Source organism: Aquarana catesbeiana, linkage group LG03 (assembly GCF_042186555.1).
Source record: "Aquarana catesbeiana isolate 2022-GZ linkage group LG03, ASM4218655v1, whole genome shotgun sequence".
In the NCBI taxonomy this organism is placed as follows: Eukaryota; Metazoa; Chordata; class Amphibia; order Anura; family Ranidae; genus Aquarana; species Aquarana catesbeiana.
In genome coordinates, this window is record NC_133326.1 from 472,848,119 (window position 1) to 472,873,991 (window position 25,873).

The 25,873-nt window shown below is 43.6% G+C and overlaps 1 protein-coding gene across 5 annotated transcripts in view; it reads right to left on the bottom strand.

The window, feature by feature from the left end:
• HDAC3 (histone deacetylase 3) overlaps nucleotides 1-25,873 on the bottom strand; it is an 89,958-nt gene that overhangs the window by 15,722 nt on the left and 48,363 nt on the right. For all 5 annotated transcript variants that reach the window (XM_073620959.1, XM_073620958.1, XM_073620957.1 and 2 more), the window contains 4 exons: nucleotides 11,688-11,743; nucleotides 5,800-5,933; nucleotides 4,613-4,693; nucleotides 2,751-2,824 (listed from right to left, as the gene is read on the bottom strand). In XM_073620959.1, the coding sequence (XP_073477060.1) occupies nucleotides 2,751-2,824; nucleotides 4,613-4,693; nucleotides 5,800-5,933; nucleotides 11,688-11,743 (345 nt within the window). The remainder of the gene's footprint in view (nucleotides 1-2,750; nucleotides 2,825-4,612; nucleotides 4,694-5,799; nucleotides 5,934-11,687; nucleotides 11,744-25,873) is intronic.

Here is a 25,873-nt window from a genome sequence, read left to right on the forward strand (position 1 = left end):
TCTCACCTTTTCACACGTGCATAAAATAAAATACCTAAGAATTGTAATAAGAGTGGGATCATCTGATTTACAAGCTCAAAAAGGGAGGAGATAGGTAGGGAGGAGATAGGTAGGGAGGAGATAGGTAGGGAGGAGATAGGTAGGGAGGAGATAGGTAGGGAGGAGATAGGTAGGGAGGAGATAGGTAGGGAGGAGATAGGTAGGGAGGAGATAGGTAGGGAGGAGATAGGTAGGGAGGAGATAGGTAGGGAGGAGATAGGTAGGGAGGAGATAGGTAGGGAGGAGATAGGTAGGGAGGAGATAGGTAGGGAGGAGATAGGTAGGGAGGAGATAGGTAGGGAGGAGATAGGTAGGGAGGAGATAGGTAGGGAGGAGATAGGTAGGGAGGAGATAGGTAGGGAGGAGATAGGTAGGGAGGAGATAGGTAGGGAGGAGATAGGTAGGGAGGAGATAGGTAGGGAGGAGATAGGTAGGGAGGAGATAGGTAGGGAGGAGATAGGTAGGGAGGAGATAGGGATAGATATAGTATTGGGACACATGCCTTTACACCCACATGAACTTTAATGGCATCCCAGTCTTAGTCCGTAGGGTTCAATATTGAGATGGACCACCCTTTGCAGCTATAACAGCTTCAACTCTTCTGGGAAGGCTGTCCACAGGTTTAGGAGTGTGTCTATGGGAATGTTTGACCATTCATCCAGAAGCCCATTTGTGAGGTCAGACACTGATGTTGGACGAGAAGGTATGGCTTGCAGTCTCGGCTCTAATTCATCCTAAAGGTGTTCTATCAGGTAGAGGCCAGGACTCTGTGCAGGCCAGTCAAGTTCCTCCAACCCAAAATCGCTCACCCTTGTCTTTACAGATCTCGTTTGTGCACAGTCATGTTGGAACAGGAAGGGGCCATCCTCAAACTGTTCCCACACAGTTGGGAGCATGAAATTGTCTTGGTATGCTGAAGCCTTAAGAGTTTCCTTCACTGCAAAGGGTGGGCCAACGCAATGAACCAAGACGCCAATGAAAGTTCATGTAAAGGCGGGCGTCAATACTTTTGATATATAGATAGATAGAGAGATATATATATATCTCTATCTCTATCTCTATCTCTATCTCTATCTCTATCTCTATCTCTATCTCTATCTCTATCTCTATCTCTATCTCTATCTCTATCTCTATCTCTATCTCTATCTCTATCTCTATCTCTATCTCTATCTCTATCTCTATCTATATCTCATTCCATTTTATTACATATAACAATTTCCGAACCCATTTGTTTTGGTTTCTTTGTATGTATGGATTGCATGGGTTGTTGCCGACGTGTGGTTAAAATTTCATGGCAATAGCACCTTTACAAACATTTACCTAGAAAAATTGTGACGCGTTCAATACTTATTTTACCTGACACACATACCTATCTATCTAAAAACACACATACATGCATGCATGAGAGTCCATTCATCTCAGCATTGCCGAGAAAATTACAGAGCTTAGCTCAGTTACAGGGGCGACATAGTATGCCTCTTCTGTATTAAAAATCCTGCCAGTTTGCAATTTTTTTTCTTAGCCAAAGTTCCAATTTAACTTTATATGAAAACTGATCCATTTTTTTTTTCAGTGCCATGATTGCAGATTTACCCCTAACTAGAAAATCTGGGGGAAAAAAGCGACAATGAACTGAAAATCTAAAGCTTGTTTACTTTTTTCTAAAGATAAAAAAAGAGCTTCCATGTTGTTATAGTGTGAAGTGACTCAGCCAGGGGCACCTTTACTCAAAGCACACTATGTAAAATAATGCTCTATAAATTTACCTTTTTTCAGTCCGTTTGTTCAGAAACTGCTGCTTTATCTCTCCAGCTTCAGAGGATATAGCACACTACCAGATATGTGGAATACCTGTTATTCTGTCACAAGTTGTGTTTCTTCCCCCTGGCTCATACACACTATTTCATTCACTATATCACCTCTGAGCCAATGGGAAAAACCACAGCGTGTAGCAAACGTAAAGCTCCGTACACACAATCAGAAAATCACATGAAAAATATCACTTTCAAATCGATTGTGCGATAATCAGATTGTAGTTTTCGAGAGCCGATCATGACAGTTCATCCGATATTATCTGATCGGACATGCAGATTTTTTTTCTTACAATGCCAGATCCTACGATTTTCGTTTGAACAGTACAATTGTCATTCGAAAATGCAATACAAATACACTACAACACTTCCGAATTTTTATTCTGTTTACTAAAGTCAGATTCTCGTACAACTTTTCAGGTTCGATCTGAGATTAAAAATCATAAAAAAGACGAACGATGATTTGTCCGATAATCTCATCAAGTGTACCAGGCATAGCAGTTGAATGGGTTGAATAGCCAATACTCCAGCAGCATGCTGTGGTTTCTCTTGTCAGCATACATCCTCTAGTGATGTACAAGCTGATGGACAGAACCATGGCATGTGGTGGGGACGCAGGTATTCTGCTTACTCTGCTTACAGCTGGGGAGAACTGAAGCTGTGAAATTTCAACAAGTAGGTTGCTGGAAAGGAAAGTATAGCCTTATATTATACAGGGCAAAAATTTTCAGTAAAAATGAACCGTTGGCGATACCTCAACTCAATATCTACATTAAAGTACAGATACTTGGCATACATCAAGCTGTTTATTATAAAGTAAACCTTTTTGAAAGATAAGTTGACTGAACAAAAAGTGTAAAAAAGTGTGTGCGCCAACAAGTGAGCATGCAATGTCTTTACCTGTAAAACAATACAGGTGGGCTGATAGAAATCTACCACTTGTTTGATTACAGGCTGGAAGAGATGTCTGTAACCTGTGAGCAGGAGAGAAAAAAAAAAAAAAAAAGTATAACTATAACCTTATAAATTAGAACATGAAATGGCCAACGTAACAAACTTGTTTTAATAAATAACAGATAATGGGACATTGCATTACAGCAGTGGTGGTAAACCGAATAAATATAGGGGATCTTAGCTGTCCCTCAAAAAACAGGTCCACAAAGCCACACAATAGTTTAAAGCCCAATCAGATGGATACGTTGATGTAAGGCCTCATGCACACGAGACGCTGATGCAAACTCTACTGAACACGTTTTTAAAAGCTGAAACCGGCGTTTAGAAACGCCCGCTTTGCCGCGTTTGCATGCCGCGTTTGCGTCTAGAAGCGTCTGCAGAGCATGACATTTTGCGACCCAACTTTGGGGCCCCTTATCTCGGGGTCGCTTGCTGCTAGGAACCCCAAATTTAGTGTGCTAACACAGTGGAACTAGCACTACAACATAGCCAAATTTGGGGTTCCTAAGTGGCCCCGAGATATGGGGCCCCAAAGTCAGGTCGCAAAATGTCAAGCACTTCTGCAGCAGAGAAAGACATTTTGGGGCCCCATATCTCGGGGCCACTTGGTGCTAGGAACCCCAAATTTGGATATGTTATATTGTTAGCACACCAAATTTGGGGTTCCTAGCACTAAGTGGCCCGAGATATGGGGCCCCAAAGTCAGGTCGCAAAATGTCAAGCACTTTTCTCCAGCAGAGAATGACATTTTGTGGCCCGACTTTGGGGCCCCATATCTTGGGATCACTTTGTGCTAGGAACCCCAATTTGGATATGTTGTAGTGCTAGTTCCACTGTGTTTGCATACCAAATTTGGGGTTCCTAGCACCAAGTGGCCCCAAGATATGGGGCCCCAAACTCGGGTTGTAATAAACTTAAACGCAAACACGTTTGGCGTCTGAACTGTAGAAAACTTTTGCGTCTGGAAAAACGAGGTTATACGCAACTGCCAAAAAACAAGACTGTGTACATGCACACATAGGATAACATTGAATGGGTTCAGGGGCAGTTGAAAAAAAAAGTGTCCAACTGCCTCTGAACACGAGTTTACCAGCGTCTCGTGTGCACAAGGCCTAACGAGGTAAAAAATTTGTTTGCAAATACTAGTGCCTTAAATTGCAACATTCACAAGTTTGTGATTGGTAAAATTCTGAATGACAATTGGCTCACTTACACAAGCATTTGAAGCTTATACAGTCAGTCATTCTTGTCATCTGACTTTTTTTTACCAATTTAATTACACTTTTTTATTATTATTTTTTGATGGCAGGGTCTGGATTAGCAGAGTGGAGACCTGATCCAGCCTGCCCATATGACTTGCAGCAACAGATAATAGTGATCTATTGCTGGCTGTATACAGACAGCAATTGACTATTACAGCAAAGATATACTACTTTAGGAGAGAGCTGCATCATCTCTGCCTGAATTTTGAAACTGAAGGGAAGTGCTGTTACATCACAGATGTTTTATAATTCCCTCTGCAAACACATTGCAGAATCGTGGTTACAGTTCCTGCAACAAGCTGGCCTATCCAGGACTCTGTAGCAGGAGCAGACGCAAAGGAGCTTCATAGACTATGGCTGTCAGTGACAGCTGGTGGATCCAGCACTGAAGACGGCTGTGACCTTGCTGCTGGCACTCAGTATACAGCCCTCTGTGTTTGACCTGAGAGCACAGCAAGCCTCACGCTGAGCACTGGGGGGCTGCATACTGTGCACCAATGCAGTAAAGTCAAATTGCTGAAGTACTGTAGATTATGAATTACTTACTTTGATCGTCTATGCCATCTCTTAATGGCACGTTTAAACAGTAATATCTCCCGCTTTCAGCACCAACTTCATACATGTCACCTAAAATAAGAATAAAACACTAATTAGTTTAATTTCCATATGGGGTGTCAAAGGCCACAATAAAATTTATTGTTTCAATAACGGTCAAGTGTGCACCAAACTAACAGCTTTGAAAAAAGTAGTGCAATACTACAAAAAGGGATAAAAGGTGCGTGAGTAAGAACACTGATAGGGCTGGGAGATTCTTAAAAAAAAAAAAAAAAAACTCGATTCACATCAAGTTATTTATTTGGACACTGCGCCGGTCCTGAGGAGCTGCGGACATGAGTTTTTAGGCGAGGCCGCGGCTTCGGCCTAGTCTGCGGCGTACAGGTGAAAGTAAAACCCTTTTTGTAATTCTGAGCCTGCTTGGATATAAGAGCTGCAGGTCCCATAGACTTCAATGTTAAGGTCATATCTCCACTTCCCTCTGCTCCTTACCATTAACATAAAACACAGTTTCTGAATGGCCAGAAGGAGAGGAAGGCAGTGATATAACCTTAGCCCGGGAGTCCATGGGATCTGCAGCTCTTATTCCTGAGTGGGCATGGAAGTACTGAGGGAGCTGTACTTCCACCTGCATGTAAACAGGAAGATTGCTGGGTGAAGGTGGTGTACACATTATGGCAGGAAGCTTTACAATAAACAGGCTGTTCAACTAATCTAAATCCATTAGATTTATTGTGCACCGAGTTGGGCTTAAAATCTGAAATCTATGTATTATATTGTTATACTGGTCCAGCCATCACTGTGAAAGCCGAAAATCACTGTAGTAGCTGACGCTACTACAGTGATAGAAGCGATCTGTCAGGTCCTGTGCCAAACCCCTTTTGCGCAGAATGCCTGTATTTATGTATGTTTTTAATCTCGTTTCTGTCCCCTAAGTATTAGTTTACATTTTAGGGCAGGTTTGCAGTGTGATCATAAATACTGGAAATAAAAATTACTTGTCCATTAGATGTTGGATCCACATACAACTGACCCATTACAACCAGCAATACCAGACATTTATTAGTTATGTAAAAGTTACGTTTTCCTTCTTCATTCCAGTAGCCACAACACATATGTAAAGTGACCTTTATATCTGTTAACCAACTACTATCCAATAATTAGACAAAAGCTTTTACCTGTCCCAGGGAAGAAATAGTTGCCATACTTGTGAAATGAGACTGTCATGACTCTGTCGGTTAGATAAAATGCTTCCTGTACCCCATCTCCATGATGGATGTCAATATCGATATAGAGGACCCGTGGATGATACCTGGCGAACAAGAGATCATTTACAAAACCCTCCTGTATACCAGCCATTGTGTTTCATAGGAAACCTTTAAAAATATATAGGCTGGCACTGCCGACTTCATGCCAAAACTGCTATCCCCCTGGATTTCTTTGGCTTCAATACTTTTGAAAGCATTGGTCCAGAACAAGCCTGCAAAGTCAACCTGAGGTCAGAACTCATGATTTAAATTTTGTAAACTTTTTTTTCTAGTCGATTGGGTCAGAAAGTGCTAAAATCAGTGGATCGCCATCACAGCCAGGGAACTAGCATTTTCACCAAAAGAACAGCATAGTGTACAATGGCGAGCTGTAGAAGTGCACAGAAAACCAGCGTAAAATAGGCTTAATTTTCTACTGGAGGTCTAAACATTACTGGATATGAATTCACAGACAAGAGTTCGACCACTTATCAATGAACTGCGTTCTGTGCTGGAAGTTAGAGAAAAATGGTTTGGGTGCCTTTTTTTAAGTTTGTAAAATTCTCTAAACTGATGTTTAATATCTGCTTTTTTTATCTTTACAAAATACATTTTACATTTTTTTCCCTACTGAGCATTTAACACATGAACTTGCACACTTTGGTTAATATAAAGAGAGCACAGCAATAGTGGTTTATGACGCTCACTGAAGAATCCAAAAAAGTATGGATTATTCCTCTGACTTGCTTTGTGTGTGTGTACATACTGTATTCCAGTTTGGACTATTGAACTTTGCTCAAATATTCCTGTTAAGGAGACCCTGAAAAACATAAGGGGCCAAAGTTTCCACTTGCTAACTGCATAAGAAAACTCAAAATAATAGCCTTACCAAATATATTTACATGTATATGTAATATGTACAGTATATGTCTATAATGACTCATCCAAACGGGCACCGAGGCCGTAGTCTGTGAATGGGTTTATGTGGCTTCAGCTGACAGGTGCTGTGAGCAGGCAGCCCATTAAAGGATATGGGGATACAGCAACTTCATGGACACAATTGCTCATTCCAATCTGACAGTCCTACGGATGCAGATGAGCAGCCAGTGGGTTTGGGGCCACTCAACCGTATACTTGTCAAATTAGAAAGTGGCTATTGCCTGTTCATTTGCTGCGCCCACCCCCCCATACACTTACATGGGCCGCCTAGAAGCAGCACCTTGCAGCTCAATCTGTATAAACATAGGGCCCATTCACAGGATACAGGCTTCAGCACCCATGTGAATGAGTAAATGGTAAAAGAAAAGGAAATTTAAGTAACAAGTAATACTTTCAAATGTAGTGTAGTCTGCAGATATCACAGATTGCCCATCAGTTCTAAGGGTAAATGTAGCTTGATGTTGAAGAAATCATGGATATTTCTTTCCTATATGCAGGGCACTTCCAAACTAAACTGAAAATAGCTTTACTTAATTTGCTATAAGCAAAAAAAAAAAAAAAAAAAAAAAATTTTGAACAAATCACTGTAATGCCGCGTACACACGGTCGGACTTTTCGTCTACAAAAGTCCAACGGACGCCGACGGACTAAAGCTGGCTGGTAATCCGATCGTGTGTGGGCTTCTCCGGACTTTCAACTGACTTTTTTAGCCTCAAATCCGACGGACTTTAGATTTGAAACATGCTTCAAATCTTTACGTCGTAACTACGACGGACCCCGAAATCCGCTCGTCTGTGTGCTAGTCCGACGGACAAAAACCCACGCTAGGGCAGCTATTGGCTACTGGCTATGAACTTCCTTATTTTAGTCCGGTGTACGTCATCACGTACGAATCCGTCGGACTTTTGTGTGGTCGTGTGTAGGCAAGTCCGTTCGTTAGAAAGTCTGCTGCAAGTCTGCTGCAAGTCCGCCGAAAGTCCGCCGAAAGTCTGTCGGACAGGCTGTCGGACTTTTGTAGACGAAAAGTCCGACCGTGTGTACGCGGCATAAGAGCTGATAAAGATTTCATGCATACTGCAGAACTGGTGTTTGGAGATTAAAAACTAGCTTTAATTAGCACACAATTTATTTTAATCAAAGTAATTTCACAGTCCAGACATAACGACTCGGTTAATGCTTAGATCTATTGACCATAAAAATAATCTAATAATTACATATATGCTCATAAGATTTTAGTTTTAGCTGATACACATTTCCTACATATAGGCAGCTACTAAAACTGAGTGTTTCTTTATCATATATCTTATCACTTTCATATACTAAATGTAAGTGTCCCAGTTTTCCTAGACCAAACGTGGAAGCTAAACTATAGCAGCTGCAGGAAATTAAGAAATGAGATGTCCATTGCAAGTCAAAAAGATACCTCGAACCCTACTTTAGACCTTTTCTTTTTTTAAATCCCCAAGTAGAGTGGGGAAGGCTTAGCTTCTCTGTAGGGGTTAAAATTCTCTGGAGATTTCCCGACTTTCAGTTCTGATATCTGTCCCCTAAACAGAATTGAGGTGAAATTTCCCCATTGGCTACATAAAACACAGTGGGGTTGATTTAGTAAAGGCAAATCCACTTTGCACTACAAGTGCACTGCAAGTGCAGTCGCTTTAGATCTGAGGGGAAGATCCGAAATGAGGGGAAGCTCTGCTGATTTTATCATCCAATCATGTGCAAGCAAAAATGCTGTTTTTTTTTTTATCTTCCTTGCATGTCCCCCTCAGAATTACAGCACTTCCAATTAATAATATATATATTATTAAAAAGGTATTGAGATATGAACATGCACTAAAGGCCAGTGTTATATATTAATAATTTTTTACTCCAGCAGTATATAAGGAGTTTGGGAATTGTAGAGAAATGTTAACTAATGCATTACAATTTAATTACACCCATTCGATTTCAGACGACTAAAATGAGTTTTAGTCGACTAAAATGTACTGGAGATTTTAGTCGACTAAAAAGGTAGGACATTTTAGTCGACCAAATTGTAGAAGACTAAAATGGTACTAAAACTTAAATGCCATTTTAGTCCTAAGACTAAAACTATATCGAAATTTGCTGCCAAAATTAACACTGGGGCAAAGTGGATTTGCCTTTAGTAAATAAACCCCAGTGACAAACTGATAGGAGTTCAAGATCAGTTCGACCATGATCCATTAATCATGGGGGTTCCTCAGAGGTTGAAGAGAGTTCCTTGGGGTATAAAACATTTTTTCTCCCTCAGGAACCACTTACAGCAACTGCCTTCAAAGATGTCTTGGGCTGGATGGGGCAGTCTTCCCACCAACCATGAATATAAGGGGGCCCTTCTCACACTGACCACCAATGTAAGGGGGCATTTTTCCACAGACCACCAATGTAAGGGGGGGGGGGGGCTGCCAATGTACAATCTGCATTTCTGACCACTATTTTTCCTTATAGTCCATAATAATTACTGCAAGTACCGTATTTATCGGCGTATAACACGCACTTTTTCCCCCTTAAAATCAGGGGAAGTCGCAGGTGCGTGTTATACGCCGATACCCTGCGATCCCGAGCTGTCAAAATCGCCGGCCGCGATTTGAAAATGGCGCCGCCGGCGCCGAAATACACAGAGCCGGTCCTCGGCTCTTTCCGGCGGCTCTCGTTTACTTTCGGCTCCACTCGTAGTCCCGAGCGGAGCTATCCGAACATACTCGGATAGCTCCGCTCGGGACTACGAGTGGAGCCGAAAGTGAACGAGAGCCGCCGGAAAGAGCCGAGGACCGGCTCTGTGTATTTCGGCGCCGGCGGCGCCATTTTCAAATCGCGGTCGGCGATTTTGAAGCCCGGGAAGCAGGGACAGGGGATCGAAGGCTGCACTGGGGCAAGGCTGCACTGGGGCAAGGCTGCACTGGGGCAAGGCTGCACTGGGGCAAGGCTGCACTGGGGCAAGGCTGCACTGGGGCAAGGCTGCACTGATGGGCATTTAAATGTAAGTTTTTTTCCCTTCAACTTCCCTCCTAAAAGTTTTTTTCCTTAAAATTCCCTCCTAAATTGGGGTGCGTGTTATACGCCGATAAATACGGTAATTATGTCGTATAGAGCAGGGGGTGTTAATAAAATATCTACTCTGGGTGTCAAATATGCTAGGTTCTTTATCTCATCCATTATTCAATCTATAACATTTCTATAATGCATCGTAAAAATTATCGTGAAAATTTTAATGGTTTCTTCGTGTTAAAAAGGTTGTTCTAGACCAGAACTAGCGATTAAATCAGACTGTTCTAGCTTTACTAAGGAAAATGGTCTGTGTGTCACTTTTGGGTAGGCCGACACCTACTCCCTGCTCAAACACATCAAAAACAGCAAATCCAAGTAGAGGGGTGAAAACTGCAAAAAAGACTTAAAGCAGAACTCCACCCAAAAGGGGAAGTTCCGCTTTAAGGATCACCCCCCGCTCCTCTTGATTTCGACAGGTACCCACCTCCCACTTCCGCTCTGGCCGCCTAGGCGATCGGAAGTTCTCCTCCCTCACTCCTCCCCTGCAGTCTACTGGGACGTGACAGGTACCAGAAGACTTCTTGACCATTCAAGATGTGCAGCGTGGCTCGCGCATGCATGGTGGGCATCCGGCTGTGAAGCTGTAAGCCATCACAGCCGGGTGCCCATAGTTAGGATACCGCTGCCGAAGGAAAGACGATAGCAGGTGAAATCAGCTGATGTGAGCACACTGCTGGATCATGGGACAGGTGAGTGGCTGTTTTTTTTTTAAAGGTCAGCAGCTACAGTTTTTGTAGCTGCGGACTTATTTTTTTCACAGGAGAGTGGAACTCCTCTAACATTTGTTCTAATATTTATCCAATTTATACAAAAAAAAATGCATTGGCCATTGTTAGGCATTTATTTTGTATAGAACCTCTGTCGTATTTGATATGTATGTGGTTTATCATTCACATCACCCACCCTTGCCTCAATATGCCAAATTGTATGTTACCATCTAAATACCTTGTGCTAAAGCACTGTGAGCTAACTTTTGTAGCTTGGTGCATCTTGTCATGACCCTATCCTAGATAATTCTGTGCAAGCATTCCAGCAAACCATTTTACATTGCAGCCAATGTAGTGTTCTAGGTTTACAGCAACTAAGTATTGCGGCCAATAAGTGAGATAGGCTGTAATTTTGTAATTGCTGAGACCTGGGAGGGTAAGGAGGGTGGGGTGTTTCGGTGAGCAATCATGTTTCCCCCCCAAAACGTGTTGGCTATTTGTGAATGAATGAAGCAGTTTTGACACCTTTATGAATATGGCTTGGTATTCCTTCTGTTGGTTAAAGCTCTGAGTGATGTTCCTGGGTACCCATTGGAAGGTAGTCCTAGTTGCATATGAACTTTCAATCAGAGCCAGTAAGCTCTTTGAAATGACTGTATTTTTCTCTACTCTGCATTGAAGTCCCAGTGCCCATTAGGTGCACCGCTTTGAACAGATCACGCCTAGGATTTGGTTGAAGACCTTCTGGTGTTCTGTTTAATGAATTTGGAACTCTGACATTAGAGAAAGCCTCAAAACCTTTGTAGGTCTGAGCTTTAAAAGGGAGTCTGTCATGAAGCAAAATACCTGTGTGAGAAGTCTAAGATGGAAGCTGATATAAGACTTGAAGCCGAACCTATTCAGATGAGTGATACCACTACCCTAAAACCATAATGCAGTTCATGGCACAATGAATGCCAGTTAACATTTGAGGTCTTTCAACGAGAATCTCTCTCTCTCTCTCTCTCTCTCTCTCTCTCTATACACACACACACACACACACACACACACACACACACACACGTGAATAAAAAGGAGAAAAAAAAAAATGTAAAGCCTTACTTGAGAAGTTCCAAAATACCTATCACAATGTCATTGACGTAACAGAATCCAGAAGCCTGTGAGAAAAAAAAAATCTGTAAAAATGATATATAATATAGAGTAGTGAGCATGCACCTGATTTACAGTACTATAGTACGAAGTTAGGTTAAGTGAATTTGTGTTTGTATTAAATATCCACTTATGTCAAAAGAAACGTGGGGATTTTTGAATGTATGCTCATTTTATCTTTGGTTAAACTTTAGTAAACCAGGCCCCAAATATCCAGTTTAAAGGGTCAGACCATCCAAAACTAATATTAACATTTTTGCAAATAAATTGGTGTTCAATCGTCTCTTTACCATAAAATTTTAAACACACAACTTTCTCTGCAGCATATATTTTCCACTAATTTCTCTCTCATTCCACATACAAATGTAGCCTGTACATGGATATAAGGAAGGTACATGAGCAGTCAGTGCAGCTCAAAGGCCTCAGAATTCGTGAACTGACGAAATATGTTTTTGTAGTACCTACTGAAAATTGATGATATTCATTTTTTATTTACTCATCTGACCAGTATAAAATTAAAGTTGAACAATGATTTGTAATGGGAACATTTTATGAACATTTTGACTCAATGTAAATATTTCATATTTCAAAGAAATCCATCATCCCAGTATATTCCATAACTTCTAAAACAACAATAGCACAGCCAGAATAGACATATTTACTTTCCTCATTTAATTTGTAACGTTTCAAGTCCAGACACCCCTATGTCAGACCATATGGGCCATCACCGGCACCCCTTATCCCTCCAAGGCAAAGCAGACATTTGAAACCTACCATATTTCAAAGCGAATTTCACGCTGGACAATAATCTGCTGGTTAGCAAAAGCTGTAAACTGTAGATATTCAGAGATATAAATACTCATCAAAAACTGTATCGGGGACGTGGTCATAAATGTGGCGACATCCCAGCAACCACACCTTAGACCAGATGATTGGTCAGATGGTCTCTGTAAACACTCCCCTTGATGTGAAGAAAAGTGTAACACATACACATTTTGAGAGTTCTCATGCACAAACAAGGAACATCTGTCAAGTTTGAGAACCAATAACAGCTCGCTCTTTGACTGAAATACACCAAGGGCACTGCAAGTATTCTTCCTTTTCAAACCTTTTCTTTTATTCGGTTTTATTGTCTCTATTGCCTGTAACACCCTTCTGTAAATATTTTATTTGCACCAGTTTGACTTTCATTACCACTTCAGCCCCGGAAGGATTTACCCCCTTCCTGACCAGAGCACTTTTTGCAATATGGCACTGCGTTGCTTTAACTGACAATTGCACGGTCGTTTGACGTTGCACCCAAAAAAAATTGACTCCCTTTTTTCCCCACAAAGAGCTTTCTTTTGGTGGTATATGTATTTTTACATATTTTTGGTATAAAAAAAAAAAAAAAAAAAAAAAAAAAAAAAAAAATCGCAACAAGCGTATATTGATTGGTTTGAGCAAAAAAGTTATAGTGTCTACAAAATAGGGGATAGATTTATGCCATTTTTATTATTAGTAATGGCGGCGATCTACAATTTTTATCGAGACTGCGACATTGCAGCGGACACATCGGACACTTTTGACACCATTTTGGGACCAGTGCTATAAAAAATGCACCGATTACTGTGTAAATTACACTGGCAGGGAAGGGGTTAAAACACTAGAGGGGGGATCAAGGGGTTAACGGTGTTCCCTTCCTGTGTTCTAACTGTAGGGGGATGGGCTCACTAGAACATGACAGATCACTGCGAGCAGTAGATCACTGTCATGATGCTAGGCAGAACAGGGAAATGCCTTGTTTACATAGGCATCTCCCCGTTAGGATTGCGGGCCACAGGCACGCTCACTCAGCAGGCACACGCCCACTAGCCCGCAATTTAAAGGTATGCCCATTTGCGCAGCCGTGCCATTGTGCCGACGTGCGCTGGTCGGCAAGCGGTTAATAAACCTTATTCTGAAAAGTGTTAACCTCGTCTTAATGTGCTATGCAAAATAAAAAAGAAACCTCGTCTCTTGAAGAGCGCTACTGTAAACAATAAATATCTAAATATACCTATCATGTACCTGGTAGCAGAGCCTGAAATGATGAGGAAGGCCTCTTACACCTCTGACTCAGGGCCCCTGATAGCGTCGACAGGAGGCGCAGGAGTGCAGAGCGGCACAAGTGCCTGTAAGTCTTGCTTGCAGCAGGACAAGTGTCCTCGCTGGGCAGAAGTCAGGTGACTTCAGCAGGCAGGCAGCTGGTGCTGGCGACAGCAGGCAGAGTAGCAAGGTCAGGCAGGCCGGGTCATACACAGACAGGATGGATCGGGTACAGGACACAGACAGGAGCGTGGTCAGGAAACAAGCCGGATCTGGAACTGATCAGTGGAACAGGAGCCAAAAGAGCAGACAGAAGCGAAGGTCAGGGGACAAGCAGAGGTCGATGCAGGTGGAGTTCAGAGAATGGTCAAGACAAGCCGGGTCAATAACTGGAAGCAGAATACAGGTTGACAGGATCACAGGTTACACAGGAGGCTGAAGACAAAGCAGCACTGATCCTGAGCACTGGCTGAGTTTAAATAGTCTGTTTGGCACAAGCATCTGTCACAGGTGCACGCAAGCACCAGCACACATGAGAATGCGCAACGGCTTGTGTTCGTGCATATGTCCAATTCTTGCGAGCATGGAAGGGAATGTTTTAGCCTGTGCACAGAAATTCATCCAGAGAAGTTATCTTGTTTGCTGGCATGCGCATCCTAACATTGCCCCCTCCCAATGGGCAGCCTCCAGATGCCCAACTGAGCTAGTTTCTCCAGATGGTTACGACTGAATGCGTAATTCCTAAGAAATCTCCTCAGGTCCATACCCTTTCCACCAGTGTTAATTTTGGCAGCAAATTTCGATTTAGTTTTAGTCTTAGGACTAAAATGGCATTTTAGTTTTAGTCCCATTTTAGTCTTCTGCAATTGTTTTAGTTGTATTTAGTCGACTAAATCTCCAGTACATTTTGATCATCTAAAATCTAATGGGTGTAGTAATTCTATTGTAATGCATTAGTTAACAATTCTCTACAATTTGCAGGAATCTGGTCACACAAACTCATAGGCAACATTATTGATTCTTTTCTTCATGGGAAATTATCCCACACATTTAGGACCCAATTTCCTAGACAGGCAGGCTAACTTCAAATTTGTTGTGGCCAACCATACCTGATCACCAGGTTCCAGGATCAGTTCTCCCCGCCTCTTTTTATCAAAAGACCCTTTATTGTGCCTTAGCTGTTTCTTGTAGCAGCTGATCATTAGAGCTAAAGTTTACCGTATCTTGAACAGCTGGAATTGGACATTCATGAGCTGTGGTGGTCAGGAATGAAGGGTGAAGCCCATAGTTGGCAAAAAAACAGATTGCTTAACCGCTTGCCAACTGCCGCACACAGCTATACGTCGGCAGAATGGCACAGGCAGGCAAATGGGCATACCTGTACGTCCCTTTGAATTTGCCACCTATCGGGCACCCGCCGCGGGAGCATGCCCGTGGGTCCCAGGAACTCGATGTTCACTGGCAGCCCGCAATTGTGATGAGGAGGCAGAACAATCCCTGTTTTGCCTAGCAACGTCATCGGGAGCAGTGATCTCGGTCATGCTGTAGTGAGCCCACCCCCCCACAGTTAGAACACCTCCCTAGGACACACTTAACCCCTTGATCGCCCCCTAGTCTTTAACCCCATTCCCTGCCAGTGTCATTTATACAGTAATCAGTGGCTATTTGTAGCTCTGACCGCTGTATAAATGACAATGGTCCCAAAATGGTGTCAAAAGTGTCCAATGTGTCTGCCATGTCGCAGTCCCAATAAAAAAAAATTGCAGATCGCTGCCATTACTAGTAATTAAAAAAAATAATTATATTAATAAAAATGCCATAAATCTATCCCTATTTTGTATAAGCTATAACTTTTGCGCAAACCAATCAATATGCACTTATTGCAATTTTTTTTTACCAAAAATATGTAGACTAATACATATCAGCCTAAACTGAGAAATAATATATTTTTTGGGGATATTTATTATAGCAAAAAGTAAACAAAATAGGATTTTTATAACAGCTTACCTGTAAAATCCTTTTCTTTTGGAGGTACATCACGGGACACAGCCTCAGTAATTACTGATGGGTTATATAGGTATCTCTAGGCGATTGGCACTCCCTAGACAGGAAGTTCAACCCCCTATATAACCCCTCCCCTTACTGAGAGTACCTCAGTTTTGTAGCAAAGCAATATAAGTGTATTAGAAGAGGGACCTCTGTGTCCCGTGATGTACCTCAAAAGAAAGGATTTTACAGGTAAGCTGTTATAAAAATCCTATTTTCTTTTTCATACATCACGGGACACAGAGCCTCAGTAATTACTGATGGGATATCCCAGAGCAATGCTATCTGAGGGAGACAACAACAAAGTAGGGTGTAATCAGACCTGAGAGGACCTTGTACCGCTGCCTGCAGCACACTGCACCGAAAAGGCAATATCCTCATGCCTGCTCACATCCACCTGATAAAATCTGGTGAATGTATGGACTGAAGACCAAGTTGCGGCCTTGCAGATTTGAGCCATTGAGGCCTGGTGATGCACTGCCCACGAAGCATAACAGCCCTTGAGTGCGCTTTGATTTGAAAAGGTGGAATTTTCTTCTTCAAACCATAAGCTTGAACAATAACCTGTCGAATCCAATTTAGCAATGGTAGATTGACGCTGCCTGTCCTCCATTAGGACCTTCTGGCAACGCAAACAAAACATCCATTTTGCGAATCTGAGCAGTTGCTTCCAAATAGGCTTTGACCGCTCTTACTACAGCCAAAGAATGTAGTGACCTCTTAGAACAGGGATTCGGAAAAAAGGAAGGCAGAATAATATCTTGGTTTAGATGAAAACTTGAAACCCCCTTCTCTAGAAAGCTAGGATGAGGACACAATACCACTATCCTTCTGCATGATTAAATATGGCTCTTTACAGCAAAGAGCCGCTAATTCTGATACTCTAACAGAAGAAATGGCTACCAGAAAACTTAGCTTCTTTGTCAAAAGGACCAAGGGAATTTCACGTATCGGCTCAAAAGGCTGTTTCTGTAAAGCTGACAGAACCAAATTCAAGTCCCAGGGGTTAAGGGGCGCTTTAACCGGAGGATTAAGGCACATTACCCCCTGTATAAAGCTTCTGACCAAAGAATGCGAAGCAAGCGGACGTTAAAACAATACTGACAGGCAAGCTTCATCTTTAACCCCATTTGCAGAAAGTCAAGGATTCTACCCATGACATATTTTCTGGGGTGCCAACCCCTGGATTCACACCAGGAGACATATGCTTTCCAGACTATGATAAATGACTCTGGAAGATGGCTTCCTTGCATTAATCAAGGTAGAAATCACTGGTCCTGAAAGCCCACAACTCTTCAGAACGTGGGTTTCAATAGCCAAACCATTAAATTTAGCGTTTGTAAGGTAGGATGGAACACTGGTCCTTGGGATAACAGGTCTGGACGTGGTGGTAGGGTCCATGGGGAACCTACCGCCATTTTTACTATTTCTGCATACCAAGCTCTTCTGGGACACCAGAAGTACAGGACTTATTTTCCTGCTTGATCCTGCGAAGAAGTCGTGGCAGTAGCAGATAGGAGGGAAAGCATAAATCAGAAAGAACTGATGCCACGGAGTCACCAACACATCTGTCCCGCATGCAAGAGGATCTCTTGTTCTTGACACAAAGTTGTCGGATCTTGTTGAACCTGGACGCAAAGAGATCTACATCCGGGACCCCCCCCCCCCCAACTTTGGCATAGGGCCAAGAAGATGTCAGGGGGGAAGAGACTATTCCCCTGGAAAAAACTGCTGGCGACTTAAGTAGTCTGCCTGCCAGTTCTCTACCCTTGGAATGAAGATTGACGATATGCACGGCACATGCTTTTCTGCCCAGATTAAAGATCTGGTTTACCTCTCCCTGAGCTGCACGGCTCCTGGTGCCTCCTTGATAATTGATATAAGCCACTGCTGTGGCATTGTCGGATTGGATCCTGACAGGGCAACCCTGTAACCTGAGCGTCCAGGCCTTTAGGGTTAGATACGCCGCACGGATCTCTAGAATGTTGATGGGTAAGGTCCTCTCGGTCTTGGACCATCTCCCTTGAACAGTCAACTGTTCCAAAACTGCTCCCCAACCCTGGCATCCGTTGTTACCACTCTCCAGGTAACTGGTAAAAAGGATTTCCCTTTCCGCAGATTTTCAGGTATCAACCACCAACTGAGGCTCTGATGCACTGTAGGTAACAGGCGCATCTGCAAATCTAGCGCCTTGACCTTCCTGTTCCAGGCAGACAGGATACGGTTTTGCAGCAGTCGCGAAAAAAAACTGAGCATAGGGAATTGCTTCGAATGACGCCGCCATCTTCCCCAGCAACCTCATACAAAGGCAAATAAAAGGACATTTCTATGCCCTGACTACCTGAATCAGTTCTTTTATGGCACCGATTTTTGCCTGGGGTAAAAAAACCCTCTTCTGGGCTGTATCTATGACCAGGCCCAAATGCTTTAGACTTCTTACTGGTTTTAAAGAAGACTTCTATAAGTTGAGGACCCAACCTAGGTATTCCAGGTAGTTGACTGTGGTGACCAAGTTTTGGTCCAAGCGGGTTACCGACCAGTCTATCAAGAGCAGGTCTAGGTACGCTATTAGCGTTATACCCTGGGATCTTACTCTAGCCAGAGGAGAAGCCAGGATCTTTGTAAACCCTCGAGGTGCAGTAGCTAGCCTGAAAGGCAGAGCTACAAACTGAAAGTGGAGTTTTTCTACTTCGAAACGCAGATATTTTTGATGAGCAGGGAAATAGGTACCTGCAGGTACGCATCCTTGATGTCTATTGACACCAGAAGTTATCCTTGTAGGATGGAAACTACCGATCGGATTGATTCCATGCGAAAAGACCGTACCTTTAGGAACTGGTTTAGATCTTTGAGATCTAGAATGGGTCTGATGTCTCCATTTGGCTTTGGTACCGTGAAAAGGTTTGAATAAAACCCCAATCCCTGCTCTTGCGTGGGAACTACCACGATAACCTTTTGTGACAAAAATTGCTCCAACGCTAGAAAGGGGCTTCTTTTTCTCTGGGAACATTTGATCTGAGGAAACGAGGAGAGGGGAATTCTCTAGTTTGTAGCCTAGAGTTATTGTGGGGACCACCCATCGGTACTAAAAATCCTCCTGCCAGACCCTTGAGAACTGTATCAGTCTTCCCCCCACTCGAACCCTTCATAAAGAGGCTTTAGCGTTCTGTCTTGCAGACTTCCTCCCCCACGACCTCTTTTGTCCCTGGGGTTGACTGAGATTTATTTCTTGAGCCTGAAGGAGCAGGCAGTCGCGACTGCCTGGAGGCTGATGCTCCTGGCACTGAGGAAAGAGCACGCTTAAAAGAGGGACATTTACGCCTTTTAACTGGCAAAAGGGTACTTTTCCCACTAGAGATCTTTTGGATATAATTGTCCAAATCCTCCCCGAACAGCCTTGCCCCACGAAAGGGAAACCCAGCCAGGAGCATTTTACATGGTGATTCGGCTGCCCAATTTTTCAACCATAAGATTCTACGCATATGCACCAACCCAAGCGTAAGGCGAGAGGTCTGGATGATAGAAGCTCTGATTGCATCAACTGCAAAACACAAAGGCGCTGGTAGGTTGGCTAACCCCTGGGCCTGCTGTTCAGGTAAAACCTTGAGCACCTGTTTAATGTGGTCTCTCAAGTATTGACATACTCCGACTGCCGCCACTGCAGGTTGAGCTACTGAACCTGCCAAGGAGAAAACATTTAACAGGAATTCCAATTTCTTATCAGTTGGATTCCTAAGCATCTGAGCGTTGTCAATAGAACAAGTCAGACTTTTTTTTGCGGAGGATATAGCGGCTTCAATCGCTGGTATACCCCACATCTTCGCAAATTTTTCCTCCCTAGGATAAAGTGTAGAAAACTTTTTAGGAGGGAAAAAAAATGTTTATCGGGGTGATCCCACTCAGAATAAATAAGCTTTTCCAGCAAACCATAAACAGGAAAGGCATGTGCAGTTTGAGGAGGCTTCAGTGAACCCAAACAAGATGAGGGTTCTTCCACTGACTCAGTTACGGGTAACTTAAATGTGGAGCGGACCAATCCAGCAAGAATTTGCACCAGCAACTTCTCACCCTAAGGAGCTGAAGAGGGTCCTTCCCCACTTAATTCCTCAGAAGAGTAGTCATCAGTCTCATCCCGATCCCCTCAGGGGGATTCCTCTCCCTTTTCCCAGAGTTCCTCTGTTTGAGGGTCCTGGGTGGTAGACGGGACCTAGTGAGTTTTCTTTCACCGAGTGAAGATGCGATTAAGGCCACTAGTCTTTCCGCTAATCCATTTATGGTTGAGGAAAAAACCTCCCGAGTAAGGTGCTGCAGAAGGGGGGGTCCTCAGAGCCTGAGGGAGATCCCTTAGAGCCCTGCCGCTGCTACCAAGGCTCAGTCTGGTGCTTAAGTAAATGTTGCCCGGGAATGCCTGTGTCCCCCACACTCACATGCGCCCGTCTGCTCTGTGTCCCTCCATAAGCCGTGTGCACCTGAAAAAGAGTGCACTTTATAGCTTGTGTAGCCTGCGCTGTGGGCGTCAAACCACGCCGACGTCGCGCTAACACTCCGCTCCCCCCCCTCCTTTTCAAAAAAAGGACCGCTTTCCTGCACGAGCCGAGGGTTCCGATCGGTCAGATCAAGCATGGAGGGGAGGCTGGGGCGCAGAGGAGAGATGAGGGCCAGTGGATGGTAAGCCGCTGTAATGGCGGCAGCGCGGTATACTACCAACTTTCTCTGTGCCTTAATCGTATCGGAAGCCGTGGGGGGAGAGAATCCCTGAAGGAAAAAAACCCCCTTCCCACATCCTACTTGGAGCATGGCTTGGAGGAGCGTACAGCATGGACACCAAGACAAGACAGATCAGGCATGAAAAGGTATGTGCTCTTGACAGCCCCCGGTGGCGACTTTTAGGCATAGCATACACTTAAAGAAGAAACCTACCAGAATTAGAAAAAATTTTAGGAGTCTCCCTTACCTTATCCAGCTGCAGGGTTCTGGGTAACAGACCAAATCTTCACCTCTCACGGTGGGCTATTTAGAAAAAACCTTCAGGGACTGGGGCCCCCTTTATTTTGGGAGATCCGTAGCTCTGGGCCTGTAAAAGCACCCAGCCAGGAATATGGCTGAAAAAACAATACTGGATCCCTGGGTCCAGCGCTCTAAAAAGAGAAGTGTTACAGGTAAAACCTTGTTTCTTCGGACACGAGGCCCGGGTACCATCCAATTCGGGCCTGGAAAAGACACCTTGAATGGATCCGGTTGCATGGCTTGCCCTAGTAAGGATATTCCGGCGGAGCTCAGCACAGCACATCTTTACTCGTGACCAACACCTAAGACACTGGCGAAAAAAAACTGAGGTACTCCCAGTAAGAGGAGGGGTTATATAGGGCGTTGAACTTCCTGTCTAGGGTGTGCCAGTGTCCAATCACCTAGTGATACCTATATAACCCATCAGTAATTACTGAGGCTCTGTGTCCCATGATGTACGAAAAAGTTTTTTTTTGTTCAAAATTTATGGCTTTTTTGTTTATGGCACAAAAAATAAAAACCGCAGAGGTGATCAAATACCACCAAAAGAAAGCTCTATTTGTGGGAAAAAAATGGATGTCAATTTTGTTTGGGTACAACAACGCACGACCGTGCAATTGTCAGCTAAAGCGATGCAGTGCCGAATCACAAAAAATGCTCTGGTCAGGAAGGGTGTAAAATCTTCTGGGGCTGAAGTGGTTAATGCAGAACGTTCAGAATTGTTATACACAAACACAGCTAATGGTAGCAGTGACACCCAATCATCCGCGAGAAAGATGAGAAGCAGTGTAAACACTGTTCCAGTGTGATTGGTTCTTTCATTTTGACCATTGGTTTGCGGGTGACATGCTGAGGAGAATGACCGCTCAATTTTCAGGGTCTCACAAAAAGCTCTCCAAAATTTAGAGGTAAACTGAACCCCACGATTCGAAACAATATTAACAGGAAGGCCATGCAACCTCACTATTTCTTTTACAAAAATGTTTGCTGTCTGTGTGCCTTTCATGGGTACGAAATGTGCCAAAGACTAAGGCTTCATGTACACTTGAACTACTTTGACCGCCAGCCACAGTAAAACGCAAAGCACGGATTGTGTGTGTTTTGCGGGCGGTAGTCTAACCCAGTGTTTCTCAACTCCAGTCCTCGAGGCGCCCCAACAGGTCATGTTTTCAGGATTTTCCTCAGATGAAAGGGCTGTGGTAATTACTAAGGAAGTGAAACTGATCAAATCACCTGTGCAAGATAATGGAAATCCTGAAAACATGACCTGTTGGGGCGCCTTGAGGACTGGAGTTGAGAAACACTGGTCTAACCGTTCCTATCCTGAACGCGATTCTTCTGAATTCAGGAGAGGGAGGTTAGAGGAGGTTGAACCTCCCCTAACCGCAGCAGCTTCTAAATTATCCTAAAAGCCTATGCGTACATGGACACATAGGCTTTAATGGAATGGTGTTTAGGAGCTATGCCAAAAAAAAAAAAAAAAGTTACTCATGTTATAAACAGTCCATCCTTTACTTGCAACGCCATCCCAGAAGGTGGCGAGATTCTTATAGATGCTTGCTTGATTTGCGACAGCAGGTCCCCCTTGCAAAAGAATATAGTTCCCAGAAGATAGAAGAATCTGTTCTGCCAGATACCATCCTGAGTCACTAAGAAAGAGCATCCGGTTTTGTGTTTTTTTGACCCCGGTCAGTGTATATCAAGATTGGGTGAGCTGTCCTATCCAACAGGTATCACCATGAGTTTGCGATCTCCAACGTAATAATTCTTTTCTGCAGGCGACCACTTGCATGAGAAGAATGCAACAGGGTGTAGCAATTCCTTGGCCCCTTGACATTGGGACAGTACTGCCCCTACTGCAGTTTCTGAAGCATCTACTTCTAGGACATACGGTAGAGCAGGGTCTGGGTGCTGGAGTACAGGTGCAGAAGTAACTAGTCCTTTCAAACTTTCAAATGCGGACTGCGCCCCAGAGGTGCAATGAATCCGATTGCATAGTTTGGTCAGTTGAGTAGTAGGGGAAATTCTTACAGAGATTCCCTTGATAAACTTTGATAAAAGTTTGCAAATCCTACAAACCTCTGTACCCCTTTGTCGAAGCTGGCCAGTCCAAAATGGGAAAAACTTTGAGGGTCCATCTTTCTGCCCTCTGTGGAAAGGATTAGACCCAGGAACTGGATACTCTGGCTCACAAACTCACATTTTTCTGGTTTTGCGTATGGGCCATGCTGTCAGAGTCATGCCAAAACACTTCTGACATGTCCCTGATGAGCCTCCAAGGTAGCAGAAAATATCCAAATGTCATCTAGGTACATGACTAATAAGTTCAAGTAATCCCGGAAAATATCATTGATAAAGTGACGAAATGTTGCCGGGGTATTGCAAAGTTGGAAGGGCATTACTAAGTACTCAAAGTGCCCAAATCAGATGCGAAATGCAGTCTTTCATTTGCCACCCTCGTGTTTACGCACCAAACTGTATGCCCCAATGCAAGTCCAGTTTCGGGAAAATTATGGCAGATCGGAGTTTCTGAAATAGCTTTGGCACCAAGGGTAAGGGATAACAGTTCTTGATCATGATTTTGTTCAGATCACGGTAATCCACACAAGGACGAAGGGAATGGTCCTTGAAGAAGAAAATCCCCGCTCCAACTGGGGATGTGGAGGGATGAATACCTTTCCTCAGGCTTTCATCAATATTTTCTTTTAGCACTGCAAGTTCAAGTTCTGCAAGAGGGAAGATTCGCCCAAATGGCATTTAGGCCCCTGGAAGACGCTAGATTGGGCAATTGTAAGGTCTGTGGGGAGGAAGAGTTTCTGCTCCTTTCTTACTAAACACATTCAAGAAGTCATGGTAAGCTGCAAGAACAGATGAGCACGCTTCAGCATCAGAGTCCATACACAGCACTGAAGTCAGTGAGTTTGCGGCTTGGAGAGGCAGTGCTGCTGACAATAGGGTGATAAGAACTCGATTCTTCCTGTACCCCAATTAATGCAGGGATTGTGTACCTGTAGCCATGGCATACCCAAGATGACAGGGAATAAGGGTGAAGCTATGGAGTCCAGGTGTAGCAGTTCTTTGTGAACACCGGAAATGATAGTAACAGTAATGAGTCTGAAACATGTCAGGCGTCATCCATAACAGCTGAGTGTATCAGCGCCTCAGTAATTAAGAGGGCAATTACTACTATGTATATAATTTTGTACTGACACTGATTTTAATGTTTGTATTGTTAAATACTTTTTCAATAAAATGTATTAATTTTTAAACACTTCCTGGTCTGTCCTCACAATCCTGAGGGGTTACGCTGTGCCTTGCGCACTAGGCCTTTTTCTTGGATGACAGGGAATAAGGGTGAAGCTATGGAGTCCAGGTGTAGCAGTTCTTTGTGAACACCAGATATGATAGCGGGTAACGGTGACAGGTCCGGACTTAATGCGTGACCCATCTGCCAGTGGAATTGAAAGCCCACGAGCTCTTGGCTGCAGGGGAACCTTGTGTTGCATGGCAAATGCCAAGTCCATGAAGCAGCTGCAAGCTCCAGAATCAATTATAGCGGGTACTTGGATAAATTCTTCCAGAGGCTGCAATGAGATCAGGATAGCCAGGTGAGAAGAGTTGCGGGACAGCAACATGTTGGCAATAGAAAGGGTCAGGAACGTACAAATCTTGGCTGGGCAAGTCCTCACATAATGGCCAATCTCTCCACAGTACAAACACATTGTTCTGTCGACGCAGGTGTTCCTCCGGAGAGAGGGAAGGACGAACTATGCCAAGCTGCATTGGTTCTGGTGTGTCAGAAGCAGGTGTGACTAAGGCTGATGGTGCTGGACCCAAAAGGACTGAAGACTCGTGGCATCGTCCATACAGGTTGAGACAGCCCAGCAGACCTCTGACATGCGTTTTCTCTGGCGTCAATCGATCTGAATCGCCAGATTTATCAGAGCTTCTAGAGAACCTTGGTTCCCACACATGGGCCAAATCATCCTTTAACCACTTCAGCCCCGGAAGAATTTACCCCCTTCCTGACCAGTGCGTTTTTTGCGATTCGGCACTGTGTGGCTTTAACTGACAATTGTGCGACGTGGCTCCCAAACAAAATTGATGTCTTTTTTTCCCACAAATAGAGCTTTCTTTTGGTGGTATTTGATCACCTCTGCGGTTTTTATTTTTTGCGCTATAAACAAAAAAAACAAAAAAAATAGCGACAATTTTGAAAAAAAAAAAAAAAAAAAAAGCATTATTTTTTTACCTTTTTGCTATAATATCCCCCCAAAAAATTTTTTTTCTTCAGTTTAGGCCGATACGTATTCTACATATTTTTGGTAAAAAAAAAAACAAACAAAAAAAACGCAATAAGTGTTTAATGGATTTGCGCAAAAGTTATAGCGCTTACAAAATAGGGGATAGTTTTATGGCATTTTTATTAATTTTTTTTTACTAGTAATGGCGGCGATCGCTATAATGTCACAGTGATAATAAAAATCGGTGGACACATCGGACATTTTTGACACATTTTTGGGACCATTGTCATTTATACAGCAATCAGTGCTATACAAATGCACCGATTCCTGTGTAAATGACAATGTCAGTGAAGGGGTTAACCACTAGGGAGCTAGGGAGGGGTTAGGTATGACCTAGGGAGTGTTACTAACTGTGGAGGGGGGGGGGGGCGCGTCTAGATGTCACTGATCTCTGCTCCTGATCACAGGGAGCAGAGATCAGCGACACTGTCACTAGGCAGAACGGGGAGATGCTTGTTTACATTAGCATCTCCCCGTTCATCCTCTTCGTGAGGCGATCGCAGGTATCCCCGCAGCAATCGAGTCAGCGGGACCTGACTTACGGGGCTCCCGGCCGGCGCGCACGCAATGGCACGGTGGCAAATTCAAAAGGGACGTACGGGTACACCCATTTGCCCAGCCGTTCCATTCTGGCGACGTACATTGGCATACGCCGAACGGGAACTGGTTAATGGTTCAGATAGTGAACTCACGTGATGATATACAACAAGTAAT